At 40.3% G+C, this 15,600-nt stretch overlaps 1 protein-coding gene across 9 annotated transcripts in view; it reads right to left on the bottom strand.

Annotated features, from left to right (window-relative positions):
- FAT1 (FAT atypical cadherin 1) overlaps window positions 1-15,600 on the bottom strand; it is a 386,437-nt gene that overhangs the window by 240,967 nt on the left and 129,870 nt on the right. For all 9 annotated transcript variants that reach the window (XR_013272342.1, XM_077477359.1, XM_077477364.1 and 6 more), the window contains exon 2: window positions 3,411-6,699. Coding sequence is in view for 8 of the 9 variants with exons in the window: in XM_077477364.1 (XP_077333490.1) it covers window positions 3,411-6,699 (3,289 nt within the window). In the remaining variant the exon portion in view is untranslated. The remainder of the gene's footprint in view (window positions 1-3,410; window positions 6,700-15,600) is intronic.

Below are 15,600 nucleotides of genomic sequence, written 5' to 3' on the forward strand. Positions count from 1 at the left end.
TGAGCAGCTTCCCATCTGCACAATAAGCAAAGAGGGTCACTTGCTTGGCACCTCTGCCATTCATAGAACACCTTGTATTTTATTTATTTTTTACTTTCAATAAAAACAAGACTGTCTCTGATTGGATGAGGTGGGGATTGTGACACCACTGTCCCTCCTCTCCACCTTGTCCAATTAAAAATACTTTGTATCTATTGAAAAAAAAAAGATGTTATATGAATAGTGGTGATGCAGAGAAGTGACTAGAGTTGCCACCTCATCCATTCAAACCTGGACACATATGAATTACACAGGTTGTGAGGCTAATTTAATGCAGATAAGGCACCAAGTGACTTTAATTACCACCTTAATCAGCCACGGAACCTGTAAAATGAAAGCGTTAAATTGTTTATCTGCCCCCCCCCCAGTGTCCACAGCTTCTAAATCTTCTTTTTTACATTAAAATATAGCCACTATAAACCATCTTGGATGAGCTGTATACCACAGTAAGTGATAAACTGCACAGTTTTTCCAGTGCTGAGCATTTAGGTAGGTGGAGATTTCCACTTCAGCCTGTATACATGACCACATGTGAATATCGTGTGACCTGGCTAGCTCTGAGGCCGCGTACACACGGGCGGACTGTTCGCCCAACTTTGTCCGCTGAACAGTGTTTGGGCGGACAGTCCGCTCGCGTGTGGGCTTTCAGCGGACAGTTTCAGCGGACAGTTTGACGAACAAGGTTTTTCGGAATTTCCGAAAAACTGTCCGCTGAAACCTTGTTTCAGCGAACAGTCCGCTCGTGTGTAGGCTTGTTCGTCAAACTAAGTTCCGCGCATGCTCAGAAAGGATTTACACGCCGAAAGTTATAATGCAGTGTATAGGACGTCGTATTTTTCGTCCCGTCGTACGTGCCGTTCACGTCATCGCGCACGGTTTCAGCAAACTGTTCGTCCGTCGTGTGTGGCCATGTCCGTCCATGCTAATTTTGAGCGGACTGTTTGCCGAAACTGTTTGACGGACAAAGTTGGGCGAACAGTCCCCGCGTGTGTACGCGGCCTGAGAACAAGTATTAATTTTCTCCAGCACAAAAGACACAACTGAGCATGTGCAGGTTGGCTACTCTGCCTGTGTTAGCTGGCTTTTCCCAGATAGACAGTGCAGGAGGGGGAGGATCTATGCATACAGGATAAAACAGCCTTTTTACACAGTGCAGAGGATTAACCCCTTACATTCTACAGTGAGTATAACAGGCATGCTATGCTGCATATACAGACTGATTTTACTGTTATGGGTTTAGTAACACTTTAATATGTGTTTGATTTAAAAGGGATGAGGTGGCAACCCTATAATTGGCCCACTGTAGTCAGTGTGCAGAGAGGAAGCACAGGACCTGCTAGATCATGACTCTCGCAGACTACTACAGTGATTCACAGCATCCCCCAGCGGCTCTCTGCATGCCAGTTATGGAAACTTGTCCTGTGGTCAGAATATACACATGATCTATTTAAGCGTAAATTTTCCAACAGGACGGTTGAACATAAGTCAATCGCTAGATCACCTTCTGTTCAACCATAGTGCCAACATATGGTTCAAAATGTTGGTCCATATAAGGGCAGCTTAAGGTCCTGTGTCCTATACTGTACCATTGAGATATACTAGTTTCTTGACTGTCATGCTTAGATAATGACTTCAGTAATTCCTAAATCACTGACTCATTCAAACAGGTGCTGGCATTGTACTTCCTGCAAGAGGTATTTGTTTTTGCATATGCACCTGCCCTTAGCTGCAAGCAGGCAGCCTATGGAAGTGGATACAGATGGAGCGGCTGCACAGATAAAGCTACATGTGAGAATTTGGCAGACAAGCAGGCCCCCGAACACTGTCTGTGCTTGGGGGGGCTCACCCACACACCTGTCAAATGAGGTCTGACTCTCTTGATCTACATGCTTGTTTCAGGGAACATCAAGGAACTCCAGCATGCAGCAGTCTTTTTCCTTGCCTGGTGATATCACTACTTCTTTGATGGAGCTGAGGGGCTGGCATTTCTCCTGGAGTGGTGCTCATGTAATGATAAGTACTGTAAGCCAGCCTGTGCAAAGATGGGGTGTGTAAATTATATGCTGGGCTCACAGCAAATAGGTAGAACAATATGATTGTCATTCTTCATGCAGAAGACCGGCTGCGCTGAACAAAGGAGGCGAGCAGAAGCACTATTGGACCGCGAACTCTGCAATATTTTTTTTTTATACAAATGAGGAGGAAAAGTACAATTTCATTTTTAAAGTATAGGTTTAATATTTTTTCCTAGATAGTGAGAATCCATGCTTTGGTATCCTGTCCTGATTGGTGTCAGATTGGAAAATGCAATTCTCAAGAATATTTTAAAAACATAGGAAACGTTAAAATTATTAAAGGTGTATGTCTTCACCTAAAACAGTTTTGGACTACACTGTGCAGTAAGACAGCATGCATAAGATCAATCCAACTGTAGATCTCAACCCTTAGGACCAAATAATCCAGGGGTGTGTAGGAGCTGCAGCCTCTGATACAATATAAATACGGGGACAAAAAAACGATTTAAGAAAACAGCATGATTTCATTAGTGTTCAACGCCAAATAATAAAAACACAAATTGATCTAGCTATACCTTCAATTAAACATCATTAAATTACTTTGCAAACAAGCACCAATGGTATCTAAATCTGTTTTAAAGTTTGCTTCCCGTCATCCGCTGTATGGTAGTACTCACACCAAAAGAGATTGGGGCAGAATTCTCAGCCAAACAAGGCTCTATTTTCCAGTTACAGTCTGAAAGGCCATACAATCTGTCATGGTGACTCTGGATCACAAAGTTGAATTAAAGCCTTTAAAGTGGAAGTAAATCATCGATTTAAACAGTTTAAAAAAACTGTTACATTTCCGGCATGCCTACACATTGGCTGTGCTCTCAACCAAACTGTCAAACCATCCAATCCAATCCATCCAATGGCTGGTGTCATAACTGATCACATGTGCAGCACCTTGGCAGTTGAAGATTAAACAGAGGCAAAGATGGCAGCTTCCTTGGCTGAAAACGATAAGGGAGTTTGCTTCCACTTTAACACCTTTCACATATATGGTTTTCAAATGTCAATTTAGCTATTATCTTAGAGTTAAACTTTAAGAAAATAAGTGCAACTATTTAAAGGGCTATTTAAAAAAAAAAAAAAGCAGGAATATAAAGTTCTGTAAACTTGATTCTTATATTTGCCATTATACCAACTGAATTAAACATAAGTTTGCAGGACTGGCGAGCCTATTTCTGTAGCAAACCAAACTGTTGCCCAGCCAGATAGCATATTAGAATTCCTGTGTCAAGCTCTAGAACTATCTGCCAGATAATGCATTATTCAGCCCAGTTAGAAATATAAACATATAAGAGTGATTACCTTTTTCTTCATGTATTGTAAAGACTCCAACTCCAGAACCATCTCTTATTGAATATCGAATTTCTCCATCTCTTCCTGAATCTTCATCATGGGCTAACACGGTCATCACAGGTGTTCCTATAGGAACATCTTCTCTTACCACTGCTTTGCCAACAAAGTTTGAAAACAAAGGTGTATGTAGGTTTTCATTCACATCAATAATTTCAATACTGATGAAGCATGTGGATGACAAGGAAATGGGCTTCCCCCTGTCTTTTGCCCGGGCAGTCAGATTATAAATTTGCTTTTCTTCATAATTTAAATCTTGTACTATCCGCACGGCACCACTTAGTTTGTCTACTTCAAATTTCCCATCACCATTTTCTAGAAGACTATATCGAACTTGACCAGAAAGCCCCATGTCAAGGTCATAAGCTTCAATCCATGTAACTAGAGTTCCTATGGGAAGATCTTCTCGAATTTTAACATGATAGTTGGGTGGGATAAAGGTAGGAGGGTTGTCATTGACATCCTCCACTAATATTTTTAGAAACACGGTTGAAAACAATTGAGGTTCATGCTCTGCTTGGTCTCTGGCTTCTATTTTGAGCACATGAGTGTCCTTTTTCTCTCTGTCTAGTGGTTCAAGGGCCTTCACTATGCCAGTCACACTATCGATAGTAAAGAGGTTTGTGTCTGTAAGAATAGAATATCTTACATCACTATTGGCTCCCAGGTCTTTGTCTATAGTATCTATTTTTATAATGGCTTGGTTCCCTTCCTCATTCTCCTTCACTTCAACAGAGTAGCTATCTTGAAGAAACTCTGGAGGGTTGTCGTTAGTATCAAGAATTCCAATGTCCAAAAGTTGCCAAGCTGATTTTTGCGGTATCCCAAGGTCAAAAACTGTGATATTCAATGTGTACTGATCCTTCTGTTCTCTATCAAGTGGTGAAAGGATTTGTAACCAACCATTTTCCATATCTATAGTGAAGCAGCTATCGTTGTTACCTCCTGAAATAGCGTATACCCGCTTGCCATTAAAACCAGAGTCAAGGTCATTAGCTTCCATATGGATTACACCTGATCCCACAGCCACATTCTCTTTGATTACAATCCTGCTAGGAAGTGCGTTTATAAACTGAGGTGCATGTGAATTTGTCAAGTGGCTGTCAAAATAAGTTTCCTCTAGTGATCCACGATTAAATAACTTATTGGCTTGAAGAAGTTTCTCAGCAAGTAATTTGGCAACTCCAGTTTCCTCACACTCTAAGTGAACAGCTTTTCGGCCGGAAGTCACAGTAATATTAATATAGATTGGTTTGGCTATGTTTTCTCCATCCATAGCAGTTATTTTCAAACTGTGAAAGGAAACTTTTGCTCCAGGGCCTTCGGAAAGAGACTGTTTCAAAGAAAGGACCCCGGAATTAGGATTTAGTGTAAATAAATCAAAATCATTCCCAGATTCTATTTTGTATTTAACCAGCTGGAGTTCATCGGCATCAATAGCAGAAATAGTAGTTATGTGATCCCCAATGCCAAGATCCTTGGGTACAGAACCTTCACAATTTATCTTCTCAAACATTGGTGTGTTGTCATTTAAATTATTTAAAGTCACTGTGACAGGAGTTTCCACCTCTCTACGATAAGGCAATCCCCAGTCAGATGCCCTTATTTTTAAATTATAAACTCTTGGCATCAGCTCATAATCCAATTCTTCTGCGGTACTAACCACACCAGAGAAGGCATCGATGACAAATGGCACCGGATTAAGATTAGAAATGCTGTAGGTGACATAACCATTTTCCCCCTCATCTGGGTCAATGGCATTGATAGTAAGCACAGGACTACCCACTGGGACATTTTCATCCACAACAGCTTTAAAGGAAGTTTGGGTGAATTCAGGTGGATTGCTGTTTGTGCTAAGGACCTTTATCATAACTTTTGTGTAAGCTTTTTTGTCACTGGTCATAACATCCAGTTCAATGTGTGAGGAATGTTTTGCCCTTACAGGCAGCAAAGTTGTTATGAGGCCAGTGATTGGGTTTAAATTAAATTTGCTTCTATCTGAAGCATATTTAAAAATATACTGTAAATGTGGATGACTTGGAGCAGCTTTAACCATAACTATGGGTGTATTGGGGGGTGCAAACTCACTCACTTCCGCTTTGTAAACATCTTTTTCAAACTTTACTGGTCCATATTTAAATCTTGAAGATGTCACATGGATGACTTTTGGAGGTGAAAACTGTGGTGGAGAGCCCTTGTCCTTAGCTTGTAGTGTCAAGTTGAAGCCGTAAGGATGTGTTTCCCAATCGATCTCCCTAACAGCTACAATCCTATATTCTTTACTTCCAGGAGAGGATCTGTTGGTCCTAAAATACATTAAGGGATCACCAGCAATAATGCTTAAGGAGGCAATTTCACCATTGGGCCCTTGGTCATGGTCATCAACAGATAAAATTGCATATGTCGGATCTTTATCATGCTCAGAAGGAGTCAATGTAACAGCAGAGATAACAGGGGTATGCTCATTTGCTTGTTCCACATGAATGTTCAGCCTGGCCATACTACTAATGCCACCGTTCCCATATAACTTCATTCCTCTGTCAATTGCAAGGATTTCCATATTGTACTGCTTAGTATCAGAGTAGTCGAGTCTTCCAGTTAATATAATAGCACCACTAGTAGGATGTATAGCAAACATATCAGTCCTTTCTTTAAAGCTGTAGTAGAAATCCCCATTGGTACCAATATCGGCATCTGTTGCACTGACTTTTGCAATGCTGGTTCTTATTGCTGTGTTCTCAAGCAGAGAAACGCTGTACAAGGTGGGTGAAAATAATGGTCTCAGGTCATTTGTGTCCAGCACTTGAACTCTGACTTTTGTGCGTGCTTCAGCATTGGAACTCTTTTCTACAGCTTTGACAGAAAGGAGGTAGTGGTCTCTGACCTCCCTGTTGAGTATCGCTGTGTTACCTCCCTTGGTTCGTATCCTCAGAAAGCAAAAGTCCCCCAAAATGTGCTCTTCAGCTTTAAAAAGGTTTTCATTGTCCCCAGAGACTATTTTATACTTTATGTCCCAGGTAGGGTTTTTAAAATAAATACCCATTTTTGTTGCGTGGCCCACATAAGTCTTTGCAGCAGAATTCTCGTAGATAGTGGCATTGTACTGGTGCTGTGTAAACTGAAATGATGCAGGAAAATGCAGTACATGGCTTGTGTCACAGTCCCCAAAATGTTGCAGTAACATCAATAAGAGCAGGGTGGTCAAGTATTTCCCCATGATGGATGATGTACACATTGTCACCTGCAATTAAAAAAAAACAAAAAATCATTAAAATTCACAAGCACTGAAATAAAAATAATATGATAATAATAATAATAATAATAATAATAATAAAAAATATAAGCTAATCAAGAACTGTTTAGACTCCCACAAAAATGTTTTTTCTTCCAAATGTAGCTCTATTTATCAAGAGCTTTCCCAATAATTTTAGATTCTTCTCATTGCCATTCCTTGAAGCAATTACAATACTGAAAGAGACCCTTGAATTTGTTACAGTCAAAAATATTATAAAGGTGGAGTAAATGTATAAGCTAGGGTATAAACATAGTTGGTGGTGATTTTGTGGTTATATACTGCTGGCTTTATAAGAAAAAGTAACACAATTTTTAAATACACTGCTTCTTTAAAATGTAAAGTGGAACTTTAGTCAGAAAGAAAAGTTCTGCAAGATCAATTCAGGCTGGTCCCTTTTGCAGGTAAAGCTACAGTATGTAAAACATTAAAAATAAGTGTCTATACTGTTTAAAATTTAGTAATACACTGGTTCATCCTGCTCTGCACATGCTCAGTTGCGCTCTATTTTTTAAAATAAATAGAAGAGCGCCACTCAGTAAAAGGTGCTTTTGATCAAGGATAAAACAGATTAATATCACTTACATAAAAAACAGGGAGCTGTACGTGAGCGCTCTATTTTTTGGCACTGTGCCGAATTTGTAGAGGGCGATCTGCTGACAGTCTAAAGATTTAAGCCTTTCGCTGCCAGAGCTGGTTTTTGCATTTTTTTTTTTGCACACATGTTTAACCACTTCCCACTCGGCCTATAGCAGAATGTCAGCCGGGCAGTGGTTCTATTGTCCTGACTGAGCGTCATATGACGTCCAGCAGGGTAACATGCCGTGGCGATCGGAGGTGCTGTGTGTCAGCCTTATACACTGCATCTCCGATCGTGGTATGGAGCCTCTGACAGAGTGATCAGCTGTGATCAATCACAACTGATCATTGCGTGAACCAGGAAGTGCCGGTAGACACCATTCCTCGGTTCGCACTGACAGGGAGAGCCGATCAGTGACAGCACTGAAAGCTGAAGATTACCCTGGGCAGGAAGTTGTGAGGGGTGCCCGGTATTAAAGTGGTTAAAAAATCTTTTTAGGCCTGAAGATTACATAAACCCCCCAACAATATATATTTTCTGAAAGCAGACACCCTAGAAAATAAAATAGTGGTAGTTCCATTTTTTTTTATCTCACTCGATATTACAGAAAAGATCTAGGAAACCCAAAATTTCAATAAAAAAACACACTAATGTGAATTTTAGAGCAAACACAATAAACTACTCACACTTTTTTTTTAAATATAAAAACTGAGATACCCACCCAAACTAGATACCCATCAGGTTAAACCTTAAATTTGTGTGCGCCCACGAAATGGCAACAAACTTCAGTGCCCTATATTTTCTAAAGGCAACGCCTCCAGTTTAGTGTTGCAGAGGAGGTCTTGTGCTAGAATTATTGCTTTCACTGTGGCGTGCGCGGCAATATGTAACGGTGTGTATTGCAATCAATGTTTTCATGTATAGGTGCCCTGATATGTGTGTTTGCGTGTGCAAGATTGTAAAAGTGGGGATGGGGGGGGCCCTCCAAAAAAATAATGTTGTGGGGGTGATTTTATGTGCTTGGTGTAACTTTATTTTTTCGCACAAAAATATAATTATTTTTTTTTGTTTAACTTTTTTATTTATCACATCGGGGACCAAAAGTGCCTTATGTGCACGGACCTGTCAGCAAAAGGGTTAATGCTGCTCAAGGGGCTCTGGGCTTCAGCAAAATGGCAGCCTCTAGGAAGAAGAAACAGGAAAAATGCTGATGGTAATTTACAGCACACACTAATGCCACGTACACACGATTGGAATTCTCATCGGAAAAAGCTCTGATGGTTTTCTCGACGGAATTTCGACGGAATTCGGCTCAAGCTGTCTTGCCTACACACGGTCACATCAAATTCCGATCATTTATAACGCAGTGACGTACAACACGTATGACGTGACTAGAAAAAGGAAGTTCAATAGTCAGTAGCCAATAGCTTCTGTCTCGTAGTTGAATCTGAGCATGCGTGATTTTTGGCGTGTCAGAATTGCATACACACGATCGGAATTACCGATAGAAAGTTTTTCCGTCGGGAAAATTGAGAACATGCTATCAATTTTTGGCGGTCGGAAATTCGGACAGCTAAATTCCAATGGAGCATACACACGGTCGCATTTTTCAGATGAAAAGCTCTCATCTGTCTTTTTCTGGTCGGAATTCCGATCGTGTGTACGCGGCATAATTTTAGTAGCATAATTATTCATGTGGAACGTATGCTCCTTGATAAAGAAGATTCTTTTTTATCAAGTGGTTATGGGTAAAGTTCTGCTTTAATTAATAATGCTGGATTCAACCAAGATTAGTGAGAGTAGGAAAAATGAGCTTTTACGAGTATTTCTGCTTTTCTATGTATGAATGAGCCAAATAAATGTCCAGGGAAGATTTACAACAAAATATATAAGTAGTTTATCAAAAATGAATTTCAGCAGTGGAAGGTGATTAGAAATGAACCCCAGGCACTCCAGTGGGGTGGCACAGCAGAAATCAGCTAATATCATTAGTACAATCAAATGGGTACACCACTGGGTGTCATAGGCAAATCAACCAATGTCATTAAGGCACCACAATGCCACCTTCTAATTAGCAATAATTAAATTACTGTAGAATCTAGCTGTGCTACTGAAATTAATTTGATTAACTGTTTATTTGCAACACTCTATACACGCTGGGATTAGGCACCTATGTAGAAAACCATGCAGGTCGGTGCACACTGTAAATATACAATACATATCACATAAAATAAAAGTACACAAAACACCGCTGATAGGAAGAGTAAAACATCAGGTATCTGAAGATCTAGAACTTACTCTTACACTTTCTGAACCCTTATGCAAAGCAATAAATACTGGTAATGAGCATATTCATGTAGTCCTCTAAAAAATGATGATAAACCAGAGATCTCTTATTTACACTGTAAGTTCTGGTTATGAACATTAGAAAATGTCTTTTCTGCAAGGAGGACATTAGGCAGTGTAGGTGGATTTCATTATCACCATTTTAAAAATATTTAGTCATATAAAAATGGTAAAGATATCCAATCTCAACATTCTACTAAACAGCATGGTCACTGTCGCGTGGGAGTCAGGAGGAATATGACTAAGCTCTGACTTGTTAGTATTTACATAGGTAGTTCGTGGGTGGTCTAGGGGGCTGGCAAGAAAACAGGGGGGGTATATTGGCCTTTGATGCTTTTTCTTCAAGAAATGTGATGTGTTATACAGATTTTTTTTTCTCAGTCTAGGTTTACTTTAATAACAGTGTAAAAGGTAACATTGGCTCAAAAACGCTTTCATTATATCATTTTTGTTTCATTTATTGTTATTCAAAACTTTTTAAACAAGAAATAAAATAAGCTGCAAAGCTTTCTTTGGTATTTTAAGGTCTTCATGCGCTTTTGTTTTTTCTAGATTTCTACATGTTATTTTTTTATTCAAATTAGAAATGTAGCGACCGTTCAACAGCTAACAGGCACTAAAGTGAACTGGCCAAAATTTGAGTTGTGGGTGGCCCTTTCAGTGTAGAAAACTTAAAATGATATTAAAGGCTTTTTATAATAATTTATTATAATTTTATAATTATAATAAAAATAGATGTTATACTTATTTGTTTTGTGCAGCAATATTGTACAGAGCGGTCTCTTACCTCCTCTTCTGTAAGTCCCCCATTGTGCTGTCCACTCCTCCTTCTTCCAAGTTCCCCCCCCCCCCCAAAGCTGGGCATTCTCCTGACCGGGCTGTGTGCATCCGTAGACACACACAGCACCAGCAAGCCACACTCCAGCTCCCTCCTCACAGGGTTTGACTGACTGCTCTCAGTGTCTCCTGTGAGAAGAGGGAGAAAGAACAGTGCTGCAGCCTGGACAACGCAGGAGCAAAGATAGTACTCAGTGTTTATTGATGGGGGGAGGGCTAGAATAAGTAGTGGGGATTACCTTAATGCAGAGAATGTATTAAAGGAGGACTACAGAAAATCTCATTTGGCTGTACGTCGCCTGTGGATCACAGGAGTATAGTTTGTTCTGCACTCCTGTAACCTGTTTTCATCAGCTGTTGGCTGATGTCACAGAGCCATTCCAAGCTTGAGAAAGATCTCAACCATATAGTAGGGATCCGCCTACATGCCTGGACCGGGAAAGCCTGAGCTGGCCGCTCCTGCCCAATGCTCCAGTGAGCGCAGGGGGGCGGAGCAGAGAGCCTGTGACTGACAGCCACCAGCTCTCTGTTCACGGTAGCTTTTGAGACTTAAGCGATTGGTGGTGTTTGATCACTCACTACTCAGTGTTAGTGCTGGCGGGGGACAAATGCAGCATTGATTAAAAAAAAAAAAAAAAAAAAAACTTCTCTATTAAAAGAGAAGTATGGGTTCTTTAAAAATTGATAAAATAATAATTGTGAAAATATATATATATATATATATTTATATATATATATATATAGACACAATTATTCACACACACACACACACACTCACCTAGGTGGCTGCAGCATGCACCTGAGCTCCGTTGCTTCTAAGCCCTTGTACACACGGTCGGAGATTCCGACTACCAAATCCGTCTGAGTAATTCCGACGGATTAATTCCGGAAGAGGTCCGGAAGTGATGTTGCATACACACGGTCGGATTAAGTTGTCGGAAAATCCGATTGTACATAAGGTGATGACGTTATTTCGTTATGACGGGACTACGTTCAGGCTAGTAGCCAATAGCTTTGGTCTAGGAATTTGATCTGAGCATGCGTGGCACTTTGTCCGTCGGCGTAGGCTACACATGATCGGAATATGTCCGATAGGAGCATTTTGTCGGAAAATTTTACAGGCAAGTTGGAAAACTTGGTCCGTCGGATATTCCGATGGAAACAGTCCGATGCAGACCACACACAGTCGGAATATCCGACAAAACGGTCCAATAGGAAACATTCCGTCAGAATCTCCGACCGTATGTACAAGGGCTTAGACTGAGAAATCCCACTCACTGGAGCTCAGGGCTGCGCAGGAGTCAGGAGAAGCTGGCTCAGTCTTCCAGCAGCTTGCTGAGAGGCTGAGCCAGCTGCCAGTCTAGGTAATCAGGTGGATCCTGACTGTAAAGTTGGATCTTTCCAAAGCCTGGTGTGACAGCCAACAGGGGGCTTTAGCTTTAGCAGAATGAACAGCACTCTTGTGATCCTCAGGAGAAGAAGTGCCAAAATACCTTTGGCCAGACTTCTCCTTCAACATAAAAAATGTCTTTGAGTTTAGAACCATTTTAAACCTTTCAGTATCTGCACCAATATAGTTTTCGATGTAACCCTATCTTTTTTATTTTTTTGCTTCCTTTTTATATACTCATCTATCCTTGTGCCAGGTTTTCTGGCACCGAGGACAGGACATCCTGGCACCATAATCTACTGCTTCGCCAGCATTGATTGATTAGGCACGGTGGCTACCTAAATCCCTAAATCTAGGAGCTTGCTTTAGGTAATTAGAAAGGTTAAAACAGAACCTTTAGGTTTAAAGTCAACATTTCTTTCCTGTACACTTGATGACAGCAGCAGACTTTTGTCAGTTCTAAGTTTGCCAGTTTAGAAGCAAATGACTGCGATGCTAAGATTTCTAACTGCATGCAGAGCTGTCATAATGAGGAACAAATTTCTTCCCCGTCTTCACATTTAATTTAACAGATATTAGGTTAGAACTGTACGGCAATTCCTGAGGATTTCAAGCACGGCGGCACCTGTGGGCAATGTTTTATTTCATGCCGGAATCCGGCAGATTCTTTACGTGACTGCGGCGAGGCCAGTTTGGGGGTATTACGGTTAAGATGTTTATGCCATCTGTCTAAATGCAAATGCAAAGTTGTATACAAGAATAGAGTGAAACAGGGAAGGCCAGTAAAAGTTTACTACGGGAACAAATCAGAGCTTCTTGTAAAGACAAATGCTGCGATTGTTTAAGCGAAGAAAGCAAAAAAAAAGTGAATAGGACCTCGAGGGAAATGATTCACATTGTACATACACCTACCAATTTTAGTATCAATTGTAGCTTTAAATCAGCCGACATACTTGTCACTTTTAACAATGGTTAACGGCTTATTGACCAATTCGCTGTGTATGCTTTGTGCTTTCTGCCAGTACTCAAGGGAATATTAGAAAATCTATGAGACTTTCTCTTGTGAAAGGAAGAGAGAGAGCTGTGCATCTTCATTTAACTAAAGGTCAATGTCACAAACTAGTTTTAGGCTTGGGAGAAAGTCGGTAATAGGAAGAAAAATGTACCGTTCCTTCCATCCGCAGAGATGAGCTAACCCCTTACCATCCCTGGTCCTCTTTCCATTTAGTCCATAGATTACACAAGTGAGGACAAAGCATGCTGGTATATGTGTGCAATTATTGAGGTCTATTTATATTTCCAGGATTTATTCATTGTCTTCTTGTCAGCGCTTATCACTATTCAATGAGGAATTCATTATTTACGTCAACTGATGTTTTAAGTAAAGTTAAAAGAGGTTAATTCATTCTAAACTCAATCACTATTATCTCATATGAGCTTTAACATATTAATGAATCGTTCAATCTTTTTTAAATCAGCAGTTTTCATTAAAAGAATACCTGGTGACTGTGCCATAAAAGTCCTTGTTCAGGCACTTCCTGTTATGGGGTGACAACTGCTTTCTAAATGTGGTTGTAAAGTCAGAAGGTTATTTATCTTAAATGCTTCCCGACCGAGATATACTGCGGCAGGAGGGCACGTACAGGCAAAATCACGTACCTGTATGTTGCCCTTTAAGAGACGGCTTGTGGACGTGTGCCTGCCGAGAGCTCCGTGACTGCCCGATGTCCGCGGGGATACCCACGATCATCTCACGGTGCAATAGAACAGGGAGATGCTAATATAAACAAGCATCTCCCCGTTCTGCCTAGCAACATTGTCACTGATCTCTGCTCCCTGTAATCGAGAGCAGTAATCAGCAATGTGTGACACACACAGCCATTCCCTTCCACAGTTAGAATCACTCACTAGGACACACTTAACCCCTACAGCGCCACCTAGTGGTTAACACCCCTTCAATGCCAGTCACATTTTTACATTAATCGATGCAATTTTTTTTAGCATTGATCGCTGTATTAATGCCAATGGTCCCAAAAATGTGTTAAAATTGTCTGATGTGTCCGCCATAATGTCGCAGTCATGATAAAAATTGCTGATCGCCGCCATTACTAGTAAAAAAAAAAAAAATCAATAAAAATGCCATAAAACTATCCCCTATTTTGTAGACGCTATAACTTTTGTGCACATCTATCAATAAACACTTATTGCGTTTTTTTTTTTTACCAAAAATATGTAGAAGAATACGTATCGGCCTAAACTGAGGGAAAAAATATATTTTTTTTAAATATTTATTGGGGATATTTATTATAGCAAAGAAATGTGCTCCTTGTATGGCCAACCTAAGTCTACCAATTTTCCTTGATATCATTTTTGCTAACATCAGTGTCATATGGCCCCACTGCTATCAGAAGCCAAGCCCAGTATATGCCTTATACAAAACTAACTCACTCAGTAGCATCCCAGTGATTTGGCTGGCCACAGATTGCCTCCCTGTCAGTCTGGAAATATAAAGTTGGCCCGTAGTGGTGCACATGGTGGGTTTCATATGGTACAACGCAAGATTAAGAAAATTGCTCATTTGGAGGTAACCTCTATTTCTTCAACTGATAAAAGGTGATTCTTGTCATATTTCCCCCCCAGTTAACTATTAAAGTACACTCAACTTCAATTTCTACCCAGATATAAATATTACATCTGTAGCAATATATTTATTACAGATTACTACTTATTATTACAGACTACGATATCTCAGGCACATTCACTTTTGTAGAAGGCTAACGTCAGTCTTCGAGATGCTTATGATACATACAAATTCACCAGATGGTAGCTGGGTTTGGCATACTGCCTTTATTAGGATACATTCACATATTTATATACTCTGTATTCATACCATCTATTTATAGATTTAAGCGTGACCGTACACCATCAACTCTGGTTTAAGTTTAAATTATACAGGATTTATTTGATAGTTCGGAAGTGGCATTAGATGACATTATTCCTACCAGCCATCCTAACCCAACTATTCATATTGCTGATTGTCCTAAGGAATTCTTACACAAAGTGGTTGTAAACCTCTGAAATGAAATGAACCTCTGAAATGAAAAATGAACAAAGCATATCCTCATACAGTGTGCATTTGTCTCTAATCATAGCACTTAGTGTGGATCCTGTCTGCTCTCGCTTTCCTGTGCGTGAGGCTCTTCTGACAGTTTTCCCAGACACCAGACCATTCTTGAAGATGGCTTTGCATTCTCTAGCAGACAGCAGGTGATTAACAGCCTCAGATGTGCATGTTTCCCAGTGAGGCTTTGTACAGGGAGATGTGTCTGTTCCCTCCACTCAGGTCTAAGATTACACTCAGCTATCTGCTTTGTTCTGTGGTGAACCCCTGCCTCCTGGAAGCTCGCAAATACCCTTTGATCTGTGTACTTTAGAAAGCTGTGGAGGAGAGAAGCTTGCATATAGACAGGTACAGCTTATGTAGAACAATGTAAGTCATCACTGTGTAAGACTTTAAAGCTGAACTTCAGCCCTACCATCAGTCTTGCACAGTTGTAAAGGCTACTCTTCTGTACTAAAATAGCTTACTCAGATTTCACTGCACTCTATGAGCTTCACACAATGTGCACTAGAAGTTGAAGCAGGTATAGTGGGGTACGTCTTATTTCCTGGCTGAAGGATGCCCAGCATGATCTAG

This window comes from Lithobates pipiens, unplaced genomic scaffold (assembly GCF_037356315.1).
Source record: "Lithobates pipiens isolate NorthernLeopardFrog02 unplaced genomic scaffold, aLitPip1_a1.2 Scaffold_13, whole genome shotgun sequence".
NCBI classification, from domain to species: domain Eukaryota; kingdom Metazoa; phylum Chordata; class Amphibia; order Anura; family Ranidae; genus Lithobates; species Lithobates pipiens.